The sequence below is a fragment of the Diabrotica virgifera genome, chromosome 1 (genome assembly GCF_917563875.1).
Source record: "Diabrotica virgifera virgifera chromosome 1, PGI_DIABVI_V3a".
In the NCBI taxonomy this organism is placed as follows: Eukaryota; Metazoa; Arthropoda; class Insecta; order Coleoptera; family Chrysomelidae; genus Diabrotica; species Diabrotica virgifera.
Window position 1 is genome coordinate 263,363,327 of NC_065443.1, and position 25,874 is coordinate 263,389,200.

Here is a 25,874-nt window from a genome sequence, read left to right on the forward strand (position 1 = left end):
TAACTTTTAAGCATTTCTGACACTGGATTATTAAATTCTGGGATAGTTTTGTACTAAAAGGTACTTTTGCTTTAACTAAGAAGAATACGCAGTGTTCTAGAAAAATCGATTTGAAAAATTTTTCGTTTTTTGGTTTTTTGAGTTTAAAAGAATTTAGAAAAATTCTATTTAGGAAAACGAAAACTGCTACGTTTATTTCTCTTCCAGAGATGAATCGATTTTATCAATTGTGAATTTCCTAGTACTGGTCATAAGCATCCGTCTTGGGTAGATCAACGGATATTTTATCTCATAACTTATTGCTCTTTAAATTTTTAGACATTTTTGAGAGTAGAGTATTAAATTATGAGGTATTCTAGTACTAAAAGTTACTCTTGCTTTAAGTCGGCAAATACACCGTTTTTTTTTTTAATTTTTTTAAAATTTTTTTCAAATTGAAATAAAAGGTGTACGATATAAAAATGGGTGGAAATTGCATTTTAGTGCATAACATGCATCCAAAAGTGCATAAACCTGTCAAAATCAGTGTATTAAGGGCAAAATTTTGTTATTTGGGAGGTTTTTGGAGTTACGAATACGCAAGCAGAACCGACCTCCGAATCACCTAGTGCCCAGAGTTGCTGCTAAGGCACGTCATCTGGAGTTTCGTGGGATATCGGCAATAAATTAAAGAAAACAGATTATTCGACGGTTTTTGGGATGCCGAACACGAATATGACATTACAACCGACCCTCGGAGCACCTGGTGCCCAGGGTGACTGATCTCGAATTTAGAGAGTTTTTGGAGGTCGATTCTGATGGCGTATTCATGTTCAGCAACCACAAAACTCCTCGAGTAATCTACTTGCATCTTTTTAGTGTCTGAAAGCCTCGAAATTTAAGAATATGGCGTGTATATTAGTCACCCCGAGCACTAGGTAAAGATCTGTTCTAATGTGACATTCTTGTTCAGAAATGCTTGACAAATAAAAAGGTACCATAAAATATCATTTTATTATAATACTAAAATACAGGGTGTCCCATTTAAGAAAACTCAGAAAATACTCATTCCGAGTTTCAACCAACCCCGTATACTAAAATTAAACATTTTGGTATACTATTAATAACTGACAATAGTAGACTATATTAAAAATCGTTTAAACATAAATTAATAGAAGTTTGGATATCAAATCACTAACAATATGTATAGGTTGTGAATGTTCCTACAAAATTAACAATAAACGTAATTATATTTTAAACTACCTCGTATAATATTTCAAAACACTATATTTTATTAAAGAGAACATCGAGTAGAATCCAAAAATGTAAAAATATACAGGTTATTACATTTAAAAAAAAAAAACATAAATTTGTGTCACCCTGTGAAAACGGTTAGCCCTGTATATTAGAAAATACTGTTAAATCATAGTCCTATCTGTGGCCCATGTTTTACCTAAATAACTTTTTTCGTATATCTTACGACAAACGAGTAATTGGACTTTGTCACACTAATGCCCCACCCTGTATACAAAATAACCATAAAACCATCCTGCCTCTTTGTAAATAGACTTATATTAAGATTCTTGAAACATGTGCAAAATGGCATGACTCAGAAAATCGTTGACTTTTTCACGAATTTTCTTACAATTGATTGTATTTGAGTATTATAACTTTTTAAAGGCAGGAGTAAGAAAATCACGGAATCAGGGTGAAAATTTTCCGCAGAATTTTCCAAGGGACAAGTATACTTAAACATTAGGAGACGTCATGCCAATATTTTTTTTGATCATTTTGAAATAAATATGTTTAGTTTATTTAGTTGGCAGGACCTAGAAAATCATGAAAATTTCATTATTTTCCTTACATGTTTGTATACATATATACTCCGTTACCCCGTTTGCAACCCTCCTGCTCAAAAAATTTTCTTCATAAAATCGATAGTATCCTGTCTATCTACGGATATGGCAGGACTTTGAAATTCATCGCAAAACCCTATTTTTATTTTTTGGGAAAATCTAATTTTTACAGGAAAATATCACAGGAAATTTGTGGATGTTTCCACAGATTATAAGTACATCGTCTACACTTCCAGTATTGCAAAAGGCAGGACTTAGAAAATCGTGGCTGAACTTCTGTATAATATCTCCCAGTCTATCAACGAAATCGGAGGTGAAAACTTTCAATGACTGTACTAAATCATATTTTGTGCCATTCATTGATAACCAATTGGTCTTCGTGTGTTACATTTTTTTGATTTAATTATAAATCTGAAAATACGAGTTTAATATCAAATCATCGTCCTATAACAGTATTGCCTTCTCTTTAAAAAATCTTGGAAAATATTATGTACAATAGACTGTTATGTACTAGACTGTATGTTTTAAAAACCTTAATGGAAGAACAACATGGTTTCATAAACAAAAAATCAACTCAAACAAATCTGCTTAAGTAGCACAATAAAAACATTTTAGTTTTATTTAAGGTTTATAAAGGTTTTATTGTGGTAAATAAGAAGATAATGGTTTTAAAGTTCCTTGTAGATATACTGCCAGAACTTTAAAACTGTGAAGCGTTTGTCACTAGTTTTAAAGTATCTAAGAGTATCAAATAAGACTAATTAATCTTAATAGATAATTTGTCTTATTGTAGTTTTAAAATGGTTCATTCTAAGTTCACTTTAAAACTAATCAGTTTTATGAAGTACTTCCGGACTGTTTGGTTTTATTAGATTCTAGTTTGTTACCTTTTAGTTTTATTGCAGTTTTAAAGATTCTCCTAATATGACTAATAAAACCTATTATTAAAACTACAAGACTATTATGTCAGTAATACATATGCCTTAAAACTATTTTTTTTTAGGTTTCTTTAAAGTTGCTTTCTTAAAAGCAATTAGTAGGCTATATTAAAACCAAACGCTCTTAACTGAATCAATTTGGTTATCGTAAAGACTAAACTATGCTTCTTGTTAGAAACAACAAAACTAAACTCATCCCCTCTTTTTTCATGTCAAAAATGATCGGTCATTTGTTGAGCGAAACAGTGGTGTAGTGTGTTGTGAACAGTGGAAGGACATTTAATATGGAAGAAATAAGTCGCAAGTACTTAAAATGTAAACGAACTGGTCATTTTAAAAGAAAAATACAACACACACAGCACGATGCCTCGATTTTAGGTTAGATTCACATTAAAACCGAGTAGCATTATTGCCAGCAGCATTAACTAAACGGTTTTAATTCCAAGGCAACCTTGCTTTTATGTAGGATATATGCTCTCGGAAAGGTATAAAATAAAACCATTTGGTCTTAACAATTCTCTGTCGATAGATCAAATAGTTTTATTTGGATTTCAGCCATATTGCTTTCTGGAGATGCTGAAAGCCATGATAGATTACAATATAAGGCTTACATAAAAATTATAAATAAGAAACATAAATTCGATTTATTTTAACATTAAAACGTTAAAATTGTAGATAAAGTTATTTTTCTTTCAAATTAATATTTTTTGGATTTAAATTTTCTTATTATTTTTATTTTTTAATCGCCAAAAGTCAGAAATTTTATGTCGGGTGAGTTATTTAGACCTCTTTTTGTTAACATTATCAATAAAGTTTGGCGCCCAAGTGTTTTTCAACCTTTTTTTTTTGGATTGAGGTGGAACGCTCTTAGCAGACTAGGGAAGGTGTCCCTAGTACTGTTGGACTCGGACAGGAGAGGAGAACACGCTAGGGCCCACAGACCAGAGTAGGTTCACGCGTCCCGCGTGCCCCCCATAACCAGCCGCCTACCAACTAAAACCACCCCCTCTTCATTAGTGAACGATACATGGGGATATCCCGCGCAGTCTATGTAAGTAGGGCCAAAGGAGAAGATTGGCATAGGCCCTTCTATACTATTCTCGCCTTTCTAGAAACGGACAGGCGGATAGGGGGGAGGTCTTTGAGGATAAACTCATAAAAAGAAAGGACAGGCTCGCCTACCTAAGATCACCAGACGGACAGGGGAGGTCTGTGGATAGTGAGCTGAATAGTAGTATAGTATTAGCTATGCTATTCTCGCCTGTCTGAAAATGAAACGCGGATAGGGGGAGTTTACGACTGAAGGTGGGTATTACTTAATTGATAATCGGCCCAGTAAGCCTGCCTACAAATGGTAGAAAGAGCATAATTGATTAAGGTGTAGGGAGACTTAAAGATGAATATAAATAGGTAGGCCTTGAAAAAAATTTAGGGTAATGTGCCTGTGAATGTTTATATCTGTTGTGGGAGTTTTTTTCCTATTTTTTGTCTTTTTTCTGTTTTTTTAATTTTTTCTGTTTTTTAATTTTTTTTTACCATTTTTTATTTATTTTTTATCAACTACGTGTAGCCAATCTCACCCATCTGGTTCCACTCGTTCTAGAACCGCTCTGCGCTTTACAATACCCGTAACTACGTCTATAATCAATTCAAAGTTTATATGTTATTGGGGCCTATATCGCCGAATCTGTTCCTGAGCCTGGCCTGCTCGCAAGCGAAGACGCTACACCGGAAAACGCAGTGTTCTGCGTCTTCCCTCACGTGGCAGGTCCGGCACAGGTCATCGTTTGCCTTACCGATTCTGCAAGTGAACGCCCGGAAGGACCCGTGCCCGGTTAAAAATTGGATGAAATAAAAATTAACCCGCTTAAACTTGCAAGCGTACCACGTCCCCATATTCGGTATAAGCTGCTTGGTCCATTGGGCTTTACTTATTTCCGCCTCCCATTCTGCCTGCCAATCCATGAGTAGCCGCTCTCTGGCAGCCGCTCTTACTTCCGGTAAGTGGCCGTTTTCTTGCTCATATAGAGATTTTCTTTCCCTGGCCAGCAGGTAGATAGGAGGGGCGCCCGCTATCACTTGTAGGGCCGTGGTAGACGTAGTCTTGTAGGCACTGACTACGTTCAACAGAGGTTTCCTCTGCGCCTTATTTAACAATTCTCTGTACTTCTTGTGCCGTAGAGCCTCGACCCAGACCGGGGCTCCGTAGAGAAGGGTGGACTGCATAGCGTTGAGGTACAGTCTCCTTTTGGCACTACCTGGCCCTCCGATATTTGGTGTTATTCTTCGGAGAGCTGCGGTTTGTGCCTCGGCTTTCCTTACCACTCTCGTTAGGTGTTTGGAGAACCCAAGTCCACGTTCGCGGTCTATACCCAGGTATTTGGCGCAGAAGGAAGGTTTGACCTCGTTGTTTCCAAAGTGGAACAGCAGGTCTGGCCCGTTTCTAGGTTTCTTTAGAAGCACCACCTCTGTCTTTGCGCTTGCAAGTTCAAGATCATTCTCGATCATCCAAGCGACTCGGACAGTCCGAAATAACCAAGTACTTTTTATTATTTTTATGGTAACAAATACGTATCTAAAGTCCTTTTCATGATCATTTTTCAGTGCGTAACAAATGATAGGAAAAAGGGTAAGTCCGTGATAATACACATTTATGACATTTATTCTAACATATTTTAGTTAAATCTGACAGTTGTCACATTTTATTTTCAATTTGGAATAAAAACAAATCAAATGCGTTTCTTGCATTTATAAAATGGTATTTTTTTTTATTTGTATAGTCTTATAAATTATACAGATTATATTTGTAATATTATTATCTAATTAAAAAAAATTATTTTTTTATTATGGCGCCATCTAACGACAACTAGAATAACTAGAATAAATGTTATAAAAATGTCACCGACGAAATGTAATCACCGACGTGCCTTTTTTTCTGTAACATACAGTTTAATGCGTTAGAAAGAAATCGAAAAACTGTGACGCACTGAAAGATGATCATGAGAAATACTGTACCTATCATAACACATGGGTTATGGGTATGAGTATATGGGTTTAAATAATCATTTAATACGGTAAATTGTCTTTAAAAGTCTCCATTTAAGAAATCTTTTTAAGTTTGCTATAAAACTGCCTGCACTTAAAATGTCTTTTAACATGGTTTTAAAAGCACCTTCACAGCAGCTTTAAAACCAGTTGCTTAAGAAAACAAAGTTTTAAGAAGGTTTTTATTTTTGGTTTTATTGACCTCTTTTAGAGTGGGCCGTTTTATGCTGAAAGCGGTTTTATTGCAACCTTAAGGTTTACTTAAAAACCAAATGGTTTTAATTTTAGTTTTATTCTACACTACAGTTTTAAAGCATCCTTAAAAGACTTAATAAACCCGTTCGGTGCTACTTGGGTGTACATTTTCAGTCACTATATTGCTTCATCCATAAATAATTCTCAAGTTGATGTTATCTTTACTGATTTAGCAAAAGCCTTTGATAGAGTAAATCATTCAGTTCTATTAAAAAAACTGAGGTCATATGCACTTTCTGACAAACTTATAAAATTCTTTGAATCTTACCTTACCAACCGTATTAAAGTAGTCAAATTTGGGAACTGCTACTCAAGTTTTATAACTGGGTCAGGTGTACCGCAAGGCTCCATCCTTGGGCCTTTACTTTTTGTTATGTTCATAAATGACATCACTGATTATATAAAATTTGCCAACTTTCTTCTAGTTGCAGACGATTTAAAATTATTTCTTACGATAAAAAACGAAGATGACTGTATTAATTTACAACAAGATATTCAAGGTATATCCACATTCTGTAAAAATAATGATTTGAACTTAAATGAATCAAAATGTAAACTATTGACTTTCTAGAAAGCGAGAAATAATAAGAACAGATTATTTTATTAATGAAGTAAAACTTGAAAGGTTAAAAAATCAGAGATCTAGGGGTGTTATTCACTAGCACATTCTCCTTTAATGAGCACATTCTCAAACTAACTAATGATTGTTATAGACAGTTAGGCTTTATCCTAAGATCCAGTAAAAAATTTATTGTGACACTACAATTAAGCTTTTTAATGCATATGTGAGGTCAAAACTCGAATATTCTTGTACCATATGAAGTCCCTCCACCATATCACACAGTGATATGATAGAGAGGATTCAGAAGAAATTTGTAAGGTCTTTATATCTAAAGAAATTTCGGATTTATCCTTTTAAGGTTTCCTATAACTTGCAGATAATGCTTTTTGACACTGTGTTATTGAGCGAAAGACGTAGAAATGCCCAAATCATTTTCATATTTAATATAGTTTATCAAATCATAGATTCTCCTACATTTCTTTCATTTATAAATTTTAATGTACCAGACCAAAGACTTAGATGTAGACACACTTTATTTCAAATAACTCCAGAATACGCAAACTCCCCCATGGCAAACTGATTAATGGCAATGAACGATTTTATCATGAGTGAAGACCTTGACCTATATAATATCAAAAAGAGAGTAATATGTTACATAAACTGTGATACCCATATTTATTGTTTTAAAGTGTATTTTTTTTGTTGTATTGTATAAATTGTATGTTCTTATTTCTTTGTATTGACCAGCTGTGTGCTTATAAATGGTATCATTGCTGTAAATGTGCAGTATAAATAAATAAAATAAATATAAAAATAAAGACTACAACGAGATTTATTTTCCAGGTGTTCCCCCTGAGGCAAAGTATAACCCTGAACTAAAACGTTTCCGAAATAGTTTACCAGTCTATGAACACAGAAACGAGATAGTAGAAACGATAAAAGCCAATAAATTTGTCATTTTGTCTTCAGAAACTGGATCGGGGAAAACCACTCAGGTCCCACAATACATCCTTGAAGATGCCTTTGCTAAAAGAACTCCTTGCAAAATTATATGCACTCAACCTCGAAGAATATCAACAGTTGCAGTTGCTGAGCGTGTGGCTGTTGAAAGAAGGGAATCTGTAGGCGATACTATTGGATATCATATTAAACTAGAACAAAAGTACGGAGCCCATTCCAACTTAATATATTGTACGACAGGTGTGTTTCTAAGAAACTTAATGGGATCATCAGATGCCTTGCAGAATATTACACACATTATAATCGACGAAATTCATGAAAGAGACAAATTATCTGATTTCATATTAATTTGTTTAAAGCAACATGTTCATAATTTTCCAAACTTGAGAGTTGTTCTTATGTCAGCTACCATCAACTGTCAGAAGTTTGTGGATTATTTTACCGACGTAAAAGTACTTTCAATCCCTGGCAGGGTGTTTCCCATAGAAACCCACTTTTTAGAAGAAATTTTAGCATCAACAAACTATATGTCACCGAAAATGTTAGAGGCAGACTGCAATGGAAAATCCAAAAAGAAAAAACCAGTAAATACCGCTTATGAAAAGGTAGAAAAAGTGGATGAAGATGTCGATGAAATGAACGAATGTATGGATGAAGAACTGGATAGTTATCTTACGTTTTCTGACAATTATGATTATACAGTAGACCATGAGGAAGCTACGGCCCAGATTTTTATGTATTTTATTTCAGAGGGAGTTTCTGTGAACTATCAACATTCACAGACTGGAAGAACTGCTCTAATGTTGGCTGCGCATCTTGGAGACAAAACTTTTATCAGCAGATTATGCAACATGGGTAAGTTTTTATTATAATACTAACTATATCCAGATTGGGCTCTTAAACGCTAGAATATTCGAGTCCCAAGATTCAGAAGTTATTGTAAAATAGTCATATATATTTACTGAAATAACTTTTACATTAATACTTAGTTGACAAAAGACTGCGTACTCCAATCCAATCCCGAATGTTCTGGAGCCATGCCATCTGGTTCCTTCCAATTTCTCTGCGGCCCTTCATTTTACCTTTCATGATGAGCTGGAGGATTCTGTATACAAGAACATGCCCTAGGTTGTAACATGCCCCAAGAGAGGGTGACATTTGTATAACATGAAAAGGGAATAGAATTTTGACAAGATGTTGTTATGTCCTATTAGGGGATGTTACACAATGAAGGACATGGCCTAGCAGCTCAGAATCGGAAGAGATGTGGGGTGGATTTTTAAGGGGTGTTATTAGTATACTCTTATTAGCTTAGAAAAAAAAAATAATAAAAATCAAAATAAGGATGTCAAAAAAAATATTGGGCGCCACTGGTTACCTTATGGGAACCAAAAATTATACAAAAAATATGAATATTAAAAGAAAAGTTAGCTAAATCAAAATAAAACAAAAAAACATAGTCACACAGAATATACACCATATACAAAATACTTATAACGTAACTTACCTTATCTTACTCTCTATATACTCAGCCAATTCTTTATTGTTCTTACGATACAAGAGAGAAGGAAAAGAGAAATAATAAGATTGTACTTAACAAATTAAACATTATTTATTTAGACAAAAAAAAAATGAATTTAAATTTGTGATCTCTTACGGTCTACAAATAGAGATCGTGATTACCAAAAAAAAATAAAATAGAAAGTTTACAAAATATACCTTGTTTATCAGTCCTGATTTTTCTTGGTGGTTGTTCAGTCCAAAGCGCGATTTCACTTCACTAAAGTCACTAAATTGACACAACAAAAGTACATCAGGTTATCCATAGTTATTTAAAAAAGAACTCCATAGTTCATAAAAAAAACTCCATAGTTCATCAAAAAACTTTTATAGAAAAGTTCAGCATTATCAAAATAAATTAGCACTTCCTCAAACAAAATATTAAAAAAAAAAAGAATTTGTTATATAGTTCGTTAACCGGATTCAATATTATACAAAATTAAAAGCAGCTTCATGCTTTAAAAGAAAACTTCTACTTCTGCTTGCATGTCAAGAAAAATGGTACCAAATCGCGCATGAAAATATCGCGTTCGCTTAGAAACAGCTAAACGCAGTGGCCTGCAGATTGCTTAAGCCATACTCGAACAAACACTAACCAAACACAAGAACTTAATGCAATAAAATTGCACAACTTAAACTGGAACTTCACTACTAATTTTGCCGGCAACCGCATCTGGCGGCCGGAGGCACCGGCCACTTCTCTCTCTGCCAGACAAAACTTAACTTGATGGCGGCCCTAATGGACCTAACTTTGCGATCTCCCCAAACTCTAATCTGTAAAATTCAACGCCCTCTCTAGAAATCATTCAAGCCTCCCAAGAATAATTCTACGGCCAATCAACAGACTTGGCAACCAATCAATCAGAATCTTCACAAATAGAAGAAAAATAAAATCGACCTCTGTCAAACCTCTAATTCTGTGTCAGTCAATAAGAAGCCACTCATTTTCTGTAAGCAGTTTCCTCTAGGTTCCCATCAAAAATGCTTAAGTAAGCTCTAACCATCTAACCACAGTCTCAAAGTCGGTAGCAACAGTAATCTGAGCTTAACAAGTACCATTTATCAACAAAATTTCAGACTTTAGTCTCGAAAAACCATTAAACTTGTTTGAAGCAATGCCGCCTCTGGAGAATATAAACAATCTGAGGCACTTACGATGCCTACGTCAAATTCCTGAGAGAGATAAACAACACAATATCAGACGATCGATCCAATATTATGAAAAACGAAAAATACACAATATTTAGCATTGCGAGAAAACGAATTACGTCGTACCCACACACTCCAGAGCGATAGATTTGCGAGACTCAACAATCTCTGAAAACAAATATGAATTCAACGATTCTCACATACATGGCGTACTATAAATGCGGTCTTAACACAAAAAAAATAAGGGGTGGTCAATGACCTTCGCACCGTTACAAGGTATGGAATTTTTCATATTTTAATACTCTCACCGGCACAAAATTCCGCCACCAAAATGTTTGATTAAGTTTGACTATTTATAACTTTATTATTTGTGCACCGATTTTCAAGATTCTTGAATCAGTTTGTAGGTACGTGTATTGATATCGTTTGTTGATTTTGGTAACAAAAATTTTTTGCTTAGATAGCATTATATGCACAGAAAAAATTCTGTGCAAAAATTGGAGGGCTGATTTTGTTTCATACTTCTTTTGTATTATCTTGGAGGATGTATCCATAAGATTTTGTTTTTTGAATTATCCGAATATCCCTTTTCTTGTAAAAGCTGTAAATAAAAACACTGCTTGAAAGGTTTATTTAATTAAAAATATCAAACGCACTACAATTCATAACACAAAACAAAATTAACAACAAAACAAAATAATGGACCGTGATAGTCGTGACGTCAAATCAATGTTGGCCACTCTGAAAAAGGTTTCCAAACAAACTAAACAGCTGTCAGGCACACGTGGTTTTTGTGGCAAAGTTTTATTTTCGTTTTTGTAACTGGAATATATTGCTTGTACGTTATTTAATTTTCACAAAATGGTAATGTGTTGGGTACCCGATTGTCACTGTTCATGCTCATAGAGGAGAACTTGCTAGTCTTTTAATTTTCCGAAAGAGATTGATGTTCAAAAACAATGATTATCATTTGATATTGTAAATACTAAAATATTATATAAAATAAACAGTTCAAAATTTCATTAATTTTAACTATTATTATTTTAACTATTTTTTGCGATTATTCCAATTAATCGAACGCAGATGATTTTTAATACAAAATAAAATTACAAATGATTACACAAACCACGTGTATAATAAATTGACAGATTTTTGTTTTGTTTGAAAACCTTTTTGGCGTTTTGACGTCACACTATCACGGTCTATTCAATAGCGGGCATGTCCATCTCTCGCAGCAACGACTGCTCGCAATCTGTTTGGCATCGAAGAGAGATGTGTTATCCTTGCATGGGGAATAGCGCGATATTTCTTTACCAGGGCCATAACTCTACCAAATTTTCTGGGGACGAATCTAGGATGACGGCGAATAGCTATTTTTAATTCATCCTCTAAATGCTTAATATGATTGAGATCTGTGCTGCATGCGGGCCATTCTAATCTTATCAATCCAACCTCTATTTAAGATATTTATGAGTAAATCAGTGTTTTTATTCACAAAAAATTATACAGCTCTTACAAGAAAAGAGGTATTCGGATAATTCAAAACACAACATTTTAGTAATTCCTCCGGGATAATACGACGACTATGAGACAAAATCACCTCTTCAATTTTTCCACAGAATTTGTTAAAGTTAGGAGTAAATACAAAACCATCCTACTACTTTAAAAATACAGACATTTCTTAGATAATGTAAACGAAAACTCGCTTTCTTATTTCTCCTCTCGAAGTGAATAGATGCAAATCGCTCTCTTTGGTTTTGATTCTCGAAGAGATCACCCGGTTTCCATGTATCTTCTGTAGAATTTGTTAAGCTCCTTTTTCTCCTCCATGGTGTTAAATTAATGATACGTGATTATGAGTCCAATCATTGTAATACACTAAGCATCAAAATTAACGCACCACCTTAAAAATTGGATATTTTTGATGTCTTGTATTTCCTAAACCTGTTGTCCGATTTTAGTGATTTTTTAATATGTTATAGCTTTATTCTTCAAGAATATCGATGTAATAATATTGTTGCTAAAGAGATAAGTGTCATTGTATACCGGGTGTAACAATGATAGTGTGTTTTTTTCTCAACGTTTGGAACACCCTGTGGAATATTCTGGCGTATATAAAATGTTGAAATTAAAACTCAACTGTAACCTTAGGCTTTCTTAATATTATGCTTTTTGATTTATTCGCTTATGTTGGATAATAAAAAAGTTAGGTACTTTAACAACTAGCAACGTTCTTCATCAATACAGGGTGTTTCGGAATAGGTGCGACAAACTTTAAGGAGTAATTCTGCATGAAAAAATAATGACCGTTTGCTTTATAAACATATGTCCGCAAATGCTTCGTTTCCGAGATACGGGATGTTGAATTTTTTCTTATAGCCACTTTACACCATGCAACTAATTGCGCAATTAATTGCACAATTTCTTGCAGCAATAGAAATTGCATCGTGTCATACGCGAATTGCACAGAAAAGCTGCAACTCCTTGCTGCAAGAATAAGTTGCAGCTAAATAGAACATGTCCTATTTTTCATGCAATTTTTTCTGCAATTTGGTTATATTTTTAGTAACTTTTAAGGCTACAGTGTTTGTTTTTACTTTTCTGCTGTCAACAAATAAAAGATTTTGATGACATTGAACTTCTGTCATCTTAAATTTCAAACCAAACAATTTATTAACAAAACTAGAGGAACTTTTTACCAATTTCACGCTTCACAGATAATATTATTCAGGTGAATAACTTTAATTATGCAACATAGGGATTAAAAAAAACTATTTTATTTCTTACAACTTGTTTCCTTTTGTAAATGAATAATATGTATTACATACTTGGATTAGGTATTAATTGATTTTGTTATACTTAATACATAATATTATAATTTTCTCAAATTATAATCTAACATCTTTAATCTAATATCTGATAATTCTACTCAAAAAATTACATTTAATTTGTAAAAACAAACATAACCTAAAATTTATGCTATTTTGTCAAAGTTTCTCATTCTGTCTATTTCATGTCAGTTTATGCAATTGTTTGCACCGTGTAATCACTTTATTGCAGAAAGTTAGTTGCAACTTATTGCACAAGTTCTTGCGCAAGAAATTGTGCAATTAATTGCGCAATTACTTGCATGGTCTAAAGTGGCTATTACAAACTGACGATTTATTTATTGCTGTAAAACCGGTTGAGATATGCAAATGAAATTTGGTAGGTTTTAAGAGGTAGTTTTTGCGCATTTTTTTGGCATACAATTAAGAATTTTATAATTATCATTGGCGTGTATACGGGTAATATGACCCGTATGCACGCCAATAGTGAATATAAAATTCTTAATTGTATGTCAAAAAATGTGCAATAACTATCTCGTAAACCCTACTAAATTTTATTTGCATATCTCAACCGGTTTTAGAGCTATAAATAAATCGTCAGTTTGTAAGAAATAATTCAACATCCCGTATCTCGGAAACGAAGCATTTGCGGATATATGTTTATAAAGCAAACGGTCATTATTTTTTCATGCAGAAATACTCCTTAAAGTTTGTCGCACATATTTAGAAACACCCTGTATTGATGAATAACATGGCTAGTTGTTAAATTACCTAACTTATTTATTGTCTCACATAAGCGAATGAATCGAAAAGAAAAATGTTAAGAAAGCCTAAGGCTACAGTTGAGTTTTAATTTCAATATTTTATATACGCTATAATATTCCAAAGGGTGTTCCAAACTTTGAGGAAAAAACACACTATCATTGTTACATACAATGACACTTACCTGTTTAGCAATATTTTTATTACATCGATATTCTTGAAGAATAAAGCTATAATATACTAAAAAAATCACTCAAATCGGACAACAGGTTTAGGAAATACGAGACATCAAAAATGTCCAATTTTTAAGGTGGTGCGTTAATTTTGATGCTTAGTGTATAAAGACACTGTATAAACTTGGTAACGATTGTTCTGAAACTTGGATTAACGAGATTCATCTCTCGATTTGTTAACCTAACCTATTTTCCTTGCAACAATTTAAATTTTTTTAAATTCGTTTTTAGGCGCTGATCTTAATCTCCGATGTAAATTAGGACAAACTGCCTTCGATTATGCATGTAACGAAGAAATAATCATGTTGTTGAAATATGTGCAGGACGAAAGAGAAGGTGAACCGGTTGCAGATCCACAAACCGAGGGCCTCCGCTTACTTGATTTGTATGACATAACAACACCAGAAGATGTCATTGACTTCAATCTCATAGTCACTGTGATAAGTAGTATACATAATAGTGGAATCCCTGGATCTATATTAGTTTTTCTTCCTGGTTACGATGATATCATGATGTGCAGTGATAGTATAGAAAGGTCTGATGCTTTAAGAGATAATAACTACAAAATCTTCTACCTCCATGGATCCATGAACATTAAGGAGCAAAATGACGTTTTTAAAGAAATTGGCAGAAGAAAGATTATTTTGTCAACTAACATAGCAGAGACCAGTATTACTATCGTTGATGTTGTGTATGTGATTGATGTAGGAAAAGCAAAAGAAAAAGCATTTGACGCCGTAAGTAATGTTTTAATTTTTCATTGTCAGAAGTAGTTTCATCTTTTGAAGAATTATTAAAGGTAGACCGGTTTAGTCACTGATATATTGGAGTCTTTGACCCCCTATTTCAAAATTTGATCCCGCCCTAGTAACTCAGAACCCAAGAGTTTTTTCAGAATTAAAAAAAAACATATCAATTTGTATTGAGGGGGGACGAATTTTGCATGAAAGCTTTCCTGCCCCGCATCAGCCACCCAGTTTTTTTTTTAAATAGCAAGTTTAGTCGAATGGCACATCATTTGAAAGGTATTTGTTTTCTCTACAGGTCCCTCTAACTTTCTTTTAATTTACGGAATAACCTTAAAGATAATTTTGGATTTAACTAATTTATAATAAATTTGTTAAGTCCAAAATTATCTTCAAACTTACTACGTAAATTAAAAAAATAGAGCGTTGTTTAGAGAAAAAAATTACCTTTCAAATGATGTGTCACTGGACCACACTTGCTATTTAAAAAAAAGTGGGGGTCGATGCGGTGCAGTAGGGGGTTACATTAAGGGCAAGAATTTTGCATGAAAATTCGTCCCCCTTCCATTATAAATTGACGTGTTTTTTTAAATTTTGAAGAAGCTCTTGGTTTCTGAGGGGGTCAAATTTTCGTTGGAACAGACTGTATAGCTACAATTACTTCAGTCATTTTTTTGAACCAATTCAGTTTTGGACAACTCCTAGAATAGATATTATTATTTTCTATAAAAAATTGACGTTCCGAAAAAACAAATTTATTATATTAATAATATCCTAATAGTGTACAAAAAATTCAAATATAAATTGAGTGGCACCAAATTCCATAGACGTGATTTTTCTGAATAACAAATGAAGAAATCCTGAGAAGAATTGGTACAGAACGACAACTGATGTGCACAATTAAACAGAGAAAAACGGCATACCTGGGGCACCTAATTAGAAATGAAAGATACCAGTTTCTGCAAACCTTAATTGAAGGAAAGATCGAAGGAAGAAGAGGAGTGGGCAGGAAGAAAATGTCATGGCTTCGTAATGTCAAACAATGGACAGGACTAAAAAACATAGGAGACCTAATACATACTGCAAGGGATAGAGAAAAATGGTCAAACGTGATCGCGAACATCCATTAGTGGATTGCATAAGAAGAAGAAGAAGATTTTTTGCCACCCAGAATCTTTGTGTTTTTTATGATTTCAATACACACACAAAATAATTTTAATCAGATCCATATTGATAGTCTTTTGTAATCACTCATTAATTTGCATTATTTGGCTTGGAATGTTGTTTAACTCAGTAGCGCCTTTGTTTTCAACTGACTTTATTGTTAATATCTTTTATCTATTGCAATGCATATCTAATGATTTTATAAATACCAGCATAGTTGATGAATCAGCATTTATTCTTTCATAAAAATTTTTATTGGATAGTAGGTTCCACGTCGACATATTATTATTATCAATATGACTAAATGAATGTTATCATTTTTAAATTTATTATTGAGTTCAGTTTAGATATCATTCCTGTGTATAGTCATAATAGTATTTCCAATGAAATTCCTACAGGATGACCTACAAAGGCAGCTCCATACCTTCAATATCACAGAAAACAAACTTAATTAGAGATTATCAGTAGAAAAAGCTAAATGTATAGCGATCAGTAAAAAGCCGCGTAGATGCAAACTAGAAATAGACGGTAGAAACGGAAATTGTAGAACAAGTAATGAAATTCAATTACCTAGGAGTATAGTTCACTAGTGACAGGAATATAAGATCAGAGAGCACAAGGCAAGCAGCAAAAGCAGCAAGAGTAAGTGATTGCCTCTGAGAAACCATATGGAGAAACAAATATCTGACCACGGAAAGGAAAATGAAAGTATACAAGACAACAGTAAGACCAATCGTAACATATATAGCGGATACAAGGACCGATACAGGAAAGACCAAACAACAAATCAACAATGTCGAAATGAAAGTATTAAGATCAATAGTGGGCATATCATTAAGAGACAGACAAAGCAACTGAAGTATACGCAAACAATGCAATATTCAAAATATTAAGGAGTTAGGTAATTAGGAGTTAGGCTTAATTTTTGCTCCTGTGTCAATTACCAAAGACGTCGAGACACGTTCCTTCGAAATAAAAAAAGAATGTGTGTGTAATTTGTACGCGCATAAGAAGTTATACTTCTATTATAATATAATCTAACTTCATATTATGATTTCAACGAAATCAATATACCTATCTACTTTAAACAGTTTTTTTATATTGTATTTAAATATTAAACTAATTTTAGAAAGAATAAGAATTAAAAAAAGGATATGACTTTGTCAGGATTCGAACAGGGGACCTCTCGATCCCTAAGCGAATGCTCTACCGATCAGCTACCACCGCTGTTGTATTCAGTCGATCATTTCTCGGACATAATTACAATCACGGTGACAGATACATTAATTGAAAATAAACATTTTCAATAATACTTATAAGGAGGAAGACAAATCCACAGACATAAAAATTATAATAAATATATATTTACTAAAAACACTAATAATATATTCTTTTCACGCACACCTTATTTGCGCTACATAACTTAAAAGATGTAGCGACTAATACCATACTGTCGGTGTGCGCATGCGCCAGGGAATGTAAAACTTCACCCTCGTGCCTAAAGAAGTATAACTTCAAAAAGTCATCTCCAAAATTTCTCCTCGCTAAATATTATATGTTATGTAGTTAGATAGTAGTTAGTTATAATATGCCATTTAGTTATACAATAAGCACCACGCTACTAGATACATGGGTAGGTATCTAATTTTTATGCTTATGGACTAATCCGGGACCGTTCTCAGATGTGATTTTCATCCTTATCATGTTACTGTCAAGAAAACATAAAAAAAAGAATGTGTGTGTACTTTGTACGCACGTAAGAAGTTATACTTCTATTATATGATTTAAACGAAATTAATATACTTTTTACTTATATTTTATTTAAATATTAAACTAATTTATACTTACTACTTCTCAAACATTTTTATTAAAACAGTGCCAAAAATTAAAATAATAAAAGAATAAAACACACACAAACACATTTAGGGCCGGTTGTTCGAACGCTAATCAACAATGATCACTATCAAATATTTAATTACTGTCACAACTGTCAATGTCAACTTTGGTTGGGTTGCTGAAAACATAATTGATTATAATTATGAGATCAGTTAACCAATTAACATAACAATTATTAACATAATTGATTAACTAATTTCATAATTGTAATCAATAATTATGTTTTCAGCAACCCTTTCAAAGTTTGACATTGACAGTTGTGACAGTAATTAAATATTTGATAATGATCATTTTTGATTAGCGTTCGAACAACCGGCCCTAAAAATGCCACAAATGATTTCTGAACATTAATTGTCGGAAAATTTTTTTGACTAAATACGTATTTTCTGAAAATAAATTATATAATAAATATACTTACAATCATAAAATGTATAAAAAAAAATAAAAAAAGAAAAGTATTTATTGGGATTCGAACCAGCTATCAGCGCGGTTGGTATATTGGGGTTCATTCGCCTTAAACGCTTCGCCACGGAGGCAATGTGTCATTACGTGCGAAGATCGACTATCTAAACGAATTAAGCTTTTGACATTTTTGAATTAAATTAAATTATTTTGATTTTGAATTGAAATGATTTAGAATTGAAAAAATACAACAAAACATAGAGTAAGAAAACAATATATTAGGTGAACATTGATAGAAATTTTGATGGTAATCAAATTATGTAAATAAAAGTATTACATACTATGTATTTTGGTAGGTTCAAATAGGTAGGTACCTATGATAAATTTACAATTATTACGTACCTGTTGCTTTTAAAAACTATTTAAAAGTCACTACAATTATAAACTTTTTTGTTTCTGTCCTCACAACAATAAAACTAATATATTATACATTTGTTTACCTTCATATTGAACAATTATTTATTATTGACAGATCATTTCAACACCCAATCAGAGCCCGTATAACGACTAATACCATACTGTCGGTGTGCGCATGCGCGCAGATCAATATAAATTCACCCTCAATCTCAATCGCGCCTAAAGAAGTATAACTTCAATAATTGTTTTTCCATACAAAAAATAATATCTGGCAAAACGTTTATCTAATGCCATCCCCTCTTTGTGAACACGCACACATACAAAAAATACATTAACGTGGAATGAAGTAAACACTTCTGTTATATACTCGTATTATAGGTATATGAATTTATTAAAAGTGGAAAATGTACAAAACGTTTTCGGTCAAACTGACCAGCATCAGTGTAAACGTCCAGTGTACAAGTAATTGAAACTAGCCACTTCAATAGGTGTAAAAATCTCTAAATTACATTATTGTTACATTAGACATTAAAAAGCAGTCGACATTAAGTGGATGTCTTAAGATTTTTTAAGTTAATATGTGGATGTGCTTCATTGTTGTGCAATTTTCGAGAGCAAGGATGAAGTGCATCCACATATTAACTTAAAAATCTTAAATCATCGACTTAATGTCGACTGCTTTTTGATGTCTAATGTAACAAATATTATAATTTAGAGATTTTTACACCTATTAAAGTGGCTAGTTTCAATTACTTGTACACTGGACGTTTACACTGATGATGGCCAGTTTGACAGAAAACGTTTTGTACATTTTCCACTTCCTCGTGGATAAATTTTAAGAATTTTAATAAATTCATATTAGACCAGTAAGGATCTGTTTTTAGGTGGATGTGAGAGGTGGCATTCAGATTTTTGCGGATAAAGTTAGGTGATAACTTCGTTAATAATAATTGATTTATGCTTCTTCTCAAATATGCCCGGAACATTAATAAAAAAAATAAAATATTTAAAAATTTCAAAAAATTTCGTTTTTTTCTACTTTTTTTGCTTATAACTTAAAAACTATTCATTATAGAACAAAGTCCTATAGGAATAAAACAAAGATAATTCAATTTTCTATCAGATGCGATTGGTTAAAAATGTCTTAATTTGTCACCCTTGCTTCAAAATAGCAATAAATATAAAATAAGGGGGCAAAACAAGCCTGTCCTTATTCAATGATTTTCCATCACTTAGGTTACACTTGGAACCTTCCTAATTCGCTTAGAAAATTTTTGTAATGTGCTAAAACCGTACACCAAATTTAATTAAAATTGACTTACTAGATTTTGCATAATAATTTTGCAATCTAAACTTTTTTTAAAAAATTAAAATTTTTTCTAACAATAAAGCACTGAAAACGTTTGTTTTCTATACTTCCACAAAATTTATTATAACTAAGTGACTACAGCTGTTTCGGCGGAGTGCCTTTCTCAGTTCGGCGGAGTTCCGCCGAAACAGCTGTAGTCACTTAGTTATAATAAATTTTGTGGAAGTATAGAAAACAAACGTTTTCAGTGCTTTATTGTTAGATAAAATGAACTTCCATCAAGTAACGGTCGAATCCATCAATTATTAAAATTTTTGAAGTTATACTTCTTTACGCGCGATGAGGGTGAATTTTTATATGTTAAAACCAGGCGCATACGCATCACCCAGGAGCATACGCGCATTATAACTTTGTTCTGATTGGATGTTCAAATGACATGTCAAAAATTATCCAATATGGCAGCTGTAGGACAGCTGTGGTTTGGAGGAAAAGGTAAAGGTAAACAAATGTATAATATATTAGTTTTATTGTTGTGAGGACAGAAACAAAACAGTTTATAATATTGTAGTGACTTTTAAATAGTTTTTAAAAGCAACAGGTACGTAATAATTGTTAATGTATCATGGGTATAAACCTACCTGTTTGATCTGCCAAAATACAAAGTATGTAATAATGTAATACTTTTATTTATATAATTTGATTACCATCAATATTCACCTAATATATTGTTTTCTTACTATATGTTTTGTTGTATTTTTTTTCAATTTTAAAGTCCACTTTACATCAACAATAATTGAATAAGAAATTGACAACAAGTTATTCAAGGTCAAATTTGGCTTATACAAAACACAATTCTACATCCAATTTTGCCGTGAATAAAAAGAAAATAAAGAAATTTGACAAAATAAAACATATCCAATTGTTCTATTTCATCAAATTCCTTCATTTTCTTTTCCAAACCATACATTTTGTACTCGTCAAATTTGGCCTGAATAACTTTGTCAATTTCTTGTTCAATTTATTGTTGATGTAAAGTGCACTTAAATCATTTCAATTCAAAATTAAAATAATTTGATCAATTTTCAAAATATCACAAGTTTAATGACGTTCTACACCTTCGGCAAAGAATTAAGGATTTGCATGAAATTTTAGTATGTTATAGTTTACTTCAAAAAACTAAGACTTGATTTTTAAAAAAATATTTTACCGTGCCGTTTAATTACTATTAAGGGTCAAAGTTAAGTTTTAACATGGGCTCTTATGGGAATTCTTAAAAAGTTAATAACTTTTGACCCAAATTTACGATTTTTAGTTATTTGTGCTTAAATTAAAGGTATTTTTGTAAGGAATAACATATTAAAGAATGAGGATTGTTTACCGTACCATTATTAAATAAAAGTGAAATTACTGTTTCGAAATTTAACAAAGTTGGTAGTAGTGAGATCAGCTGCACTCATAATTATATCCGAAACGTACGTGTCAATCACATGACCTCGGTGGTCTAGTTGTTGAGCGTTCGGTCAGAGTTCGAAACGTCCCGGGTTCCAATCCTCTACGATTCATTTTTTTTTAGTTGTTTTAATAAAAAATTTTTGAAAGTGGTAGATAAGAAAGTTAGTTTAATATTTAAATAGAATACAATTACTTCGTTAAAATTATATAATAGAAGTATAACTTCTTACGTGCGTACAAAGTACACACACATTCTTTTTTTAAAATCTTGCACAACAAAAACTAGAACATACAAAGATTTTTCAATTTTTTAACATATAAAGAAGTACTCCGTCACGCAAAACGTCAAACTGACAGTGCCCATTAAAATCTGCTCTTAATAAAATTAACTATTTAGCGAGTTAATTAGTAGAAAAAAGGACACTTGGTGTGATTTAAAAACTGATATTGATTGAGTGCGATAAACAGTGCTATAAGCGACCCCCAATGGGGGAAGCTTTTTCCCCAGGGACACCATTAGGTGAAAACTTTTCAGGTGCTAGTGAGAATAGTGAAATGGATATTATTGAATCAAGTTTAATAGAAAATTTGGATGATTCTACTGCGAAAATTACAACTAAAACCAGAGATGTTATTAAAGTGCCGACACAACAAATTCCACCTCCGCAAAAAGTTGTAGAGAAAAAATTGTTCAACGTTGCATCAGATAAGTACAATTTTAATAATGTTTATGTATATATAGAAAAATCAAACAATCAGGATATTGGCCGTTTACATCCACTTACTGTTGCGGACATTTTGCATAAAAAATTGAACATTCCTAATATTATTGAAATAAAAGCCATTGGAAAAAACAGAATTAAAGTTTTGTTAAGGTCAATCGTAGATGCAAATAATTTAGTTAAAAATATAAAATTAAAAGACCAAAACTTAGTAGCATATGTCCCTAACCATTTACTAGAAATAAGAGGCCTAATAAGAGATATTGATACTCAATACGATGAAAAGTATTTGTTAGATAATAGTAAATCTCCCTCCCCCATAATAGCCTTTAAAAGAACTTACAGAAAAGTTGACACCGATGGAAAAACTAACTATGTACCCAAAAGGACAATGATAGTCACCTTCGAAGGAAATATTCTCCCTAGCTACATTTCAATAAATAGTGTATTTTTTCCTGTTGAAACCTACATTGGCAAAGTAACACAGTGTTACAATTGCTTAAGATTTGGACATATTTCCAAGCAGTGTCGCAGTCCACAAGCACATTGCATAAAATGTGGAAAAATCAAAAATGAAGATCATACATGTCAAGATAATGATGTTCAATGCATACATTGTGATAGTAAAGATCATGTTTCCATATCCAAGAAGTGTCCAAAATACGAACATCAAAAGAAGATAAAGAACGTGATGATTGAGCAAAAAATTTCCTTTATCGAGGCAAAAAATTACTGTGAATCGTCCTTCTCGGGATTGTTTATTCAGAATAGATTTTCCACACTAGACAATATCGAAGACAGTTTTCCTCCCCTCCCAACATCTTCAAGAAAATCATCCCCTTCTACTACCACACATAAAAATCAAAACATTTCAAATAATACATCCCAATCCCAACCCTCCTCAAGCCACTATAATATAGCTAAAAAACGAAAAATATCACCAAACCAAACACAAAACAATTCACCCATATTCCCTTTTAATTTTGGGCCCTCCAAACCCCTTCCTGCTAATTTAAAACCCCCAATTTGTCAAAACAAATCAGATCAAAGAGTATTGGAAACACTAATTTCCAATTATATTTTTAATTTGATTACAAATATTCAAACTGTAGATGATATAAAAACTATGAGTCAAGATAGTATTTACCATGGTATAAAAACGATTTTAGAGGATATCACTCATAAATAACATGTTCCCAGAACTTAAATCATTAAAAATTTTGCAATGGAACGGTAGATCCGTTGTTTCGAATAAAAATAGTTTAATTCATTTTTTAATAACTGAAAATATTGATATTGTATTATTAAGTGAAACCTGGTTCAAACCAAATCAAAATTATACATTTAAAGGTTATAATGTAATTCGCCAAGATAGATATGACGGGTATGCAGGTGTTGCAATTTTAATTAAAACAACTATACCATTTCGTGAAATAAATATTAGAAACAATTTTAATGAGGGAATTTTAGTTTGCGGTGCTATCGTTAAATGTAACACAATAGAATTAAGTTTTTTATCTATATATAGACCTCCAAATATTAGTACATCCAAAAACGATTGGATAAATATCTTCTCACAAATCAAATCACCTTTTTTAATTGGCGGAGATATGAATGCTCATCACTCACTATGGGGCTCACTGCGTAATGATCCAGTTGGTAACCAAATTGTTAGCAGTATCGAAGACCTAGATCTTGTAATTTTGAATAATGGAGAACCTACATATCTTCCTAGATATGGTACTCAAAAATCTATTATTGACATTTCACTCTGCACAGCTAATATAGCCAGTAAATTTACTTGGTCAGTTTTATCTGACACCTTAGGCTCGAATCATTTTGCTATATCTATGAATTTTTCAATAACCAACACCTCACAAGAAATAATTTATCCAAAAAGCAAATGGAATATCAAGAAAGCCAATTGGTCCCTGTATACATCCTTAATTGAAAACATGTTTTCCAACTACAATAGCTCTTTCAATACTTATCAAAATTATAGTTTTCTATTAGATTGCATTAATGATGCTGCAATTAGATCTATTCCTCAATACAAAATTTTTAAATCTAAAAATCGATCGCCTCCACCATGGTGGGACCCAGAATGCGATCTGATAATCAATGACAGAAAAGAAGCATTAGCATTGTATAAACGTTCACCAAGCCTTGATAATTATCTAAATTGTCAGAAAGTTACTGCTCATACTAAAAAGCAGTTGAAACAAAAAGCCAAAGCTAGTTGGATTAAATGGTGTTCTAATTTAAGCAAAAATACCTCCTCTAAGGAGATATGGTCACAGGCCAACAAAATGAATCGAAAAGCATCTATTAGTATAAAACCCTTCAATGATAATCTATTAGACGACTTTTTTAATAAAGTATGTCCTCCTTTTGCTCAAAATTCACCTACACGATCTACACAAAGTCATCATTCAAATAATCACTTCCTGTTAAAACCATTTACTGAAACTGAATTAGATTTTGCCCTTAAAAACCGCATAAATACTTCTCCTGGTATCGATCATATAAAATACCCCATGTTAACCAACCTTCCAGATGTTGCTAAAAAACTTCTTTTAAATGTCTTCAATGATATCATCCAAAAAAATATAGTTATCGATTCTTTCAAAGACATCTTAGTTGTTCCTATCCTTAAACCCGGAAAAGACCCAAACATCGTAAGTTCATATAGACCAATATCCTTACTGTCTTGTATTTTTAAAACTTTAGAAAGGCTTATAAAATTTAGATTAGATTGGTGGTTACAAAAAGAGAATTTACTTCCAGTAAACCAGTTTGGTTACAAAAGAGGTTTTGGAACTCTAGACGCTTTAACAACACTTGTTGTAGATGTACAGAATAACTTAACTAAAAATAACTACTTAGCAGCACTATTCTTAGATATTGAAGGAGCATATGACTCAGTTTGTTTATCAACCTTAAAACATAAAATGGTAAATTTTTTTCATATGCCAATTGCTTTCGTTAACACAATAATCGGTTTCTATACAGATAGGGTAATTTACATCAGAGATCATAATAATAAACTAATAGGACCTCGACATAATTATTACGGTATACCACAAGGCTCAGTATTATCACCAATTTTATTTAATCTGTACACCTCTGACATACATAAGATGCAAATAAACAACATCCCATTCAAAATCATACAATATGCAGACGACTTTTGTGTCTATATGGAAAGCAAGAAATATGAAAACGGTATGCAAAACCTAAGTACAGTTTGTAGTTCCCTATTTCCATGGTTCTTAGAGAACGGCTTAAACTTATCAATTAAAAAATCAGCAGTATCTGTCTTTACAAGACACAATCTTCCTATAAACCAAGATGTATTACTTAGTGATCAATCTTTTACATTTAAAAATAATGTCAAATATCTGGGACTCATTCTGGACAAAAAACTAACTTGGAAACCACACATACAATATATGCTGGATAGATGTAGCAAAGGTATTAATTTCCTTAGAATGACAACTAGAGTGTGGTGGGGCTGCGATGTTGAAACATCTTTATTGTTTTATAGAGCTTATATACGATCCATTATAGATTATGGTGCTACTCTCTACGGTTCTGCTTCCAAAAACCTTTTAAGAAAAATTGACGTTTTCCAAAACT

At 32.4% G+C, this 25,874-nt stretch overlaps 1 protein-coding gene across 2 annotated transcripts in view; it reads left to right on the forward strand.

Moving 5' to 3' along the window:
• LOC114337220 (ATP-dependent DNA/RNA helicase DHX36) overlaps positions 1-25,874 on the forward strand; it is a 109,004-nt gene that overhangs the window by 25,450 nt on the left and 57,680 nt on the right. For both annotated transcript variants that reach the window (XM_028287626.2, XM_028287627.2), the window contains exons 4-5: positions 7,479-8,450; positions 14,359-14,864. In XM_028287626.2, the coding sequence (XP_028143427.1) occupies positions 7,479-8,450; positions 14,359-14,864 (1,478 nt within the window). The remainder of the gene's footprint in view (positions 1-7,478; positions 8,451-14,358; positions 14,865-25,874) is intronic.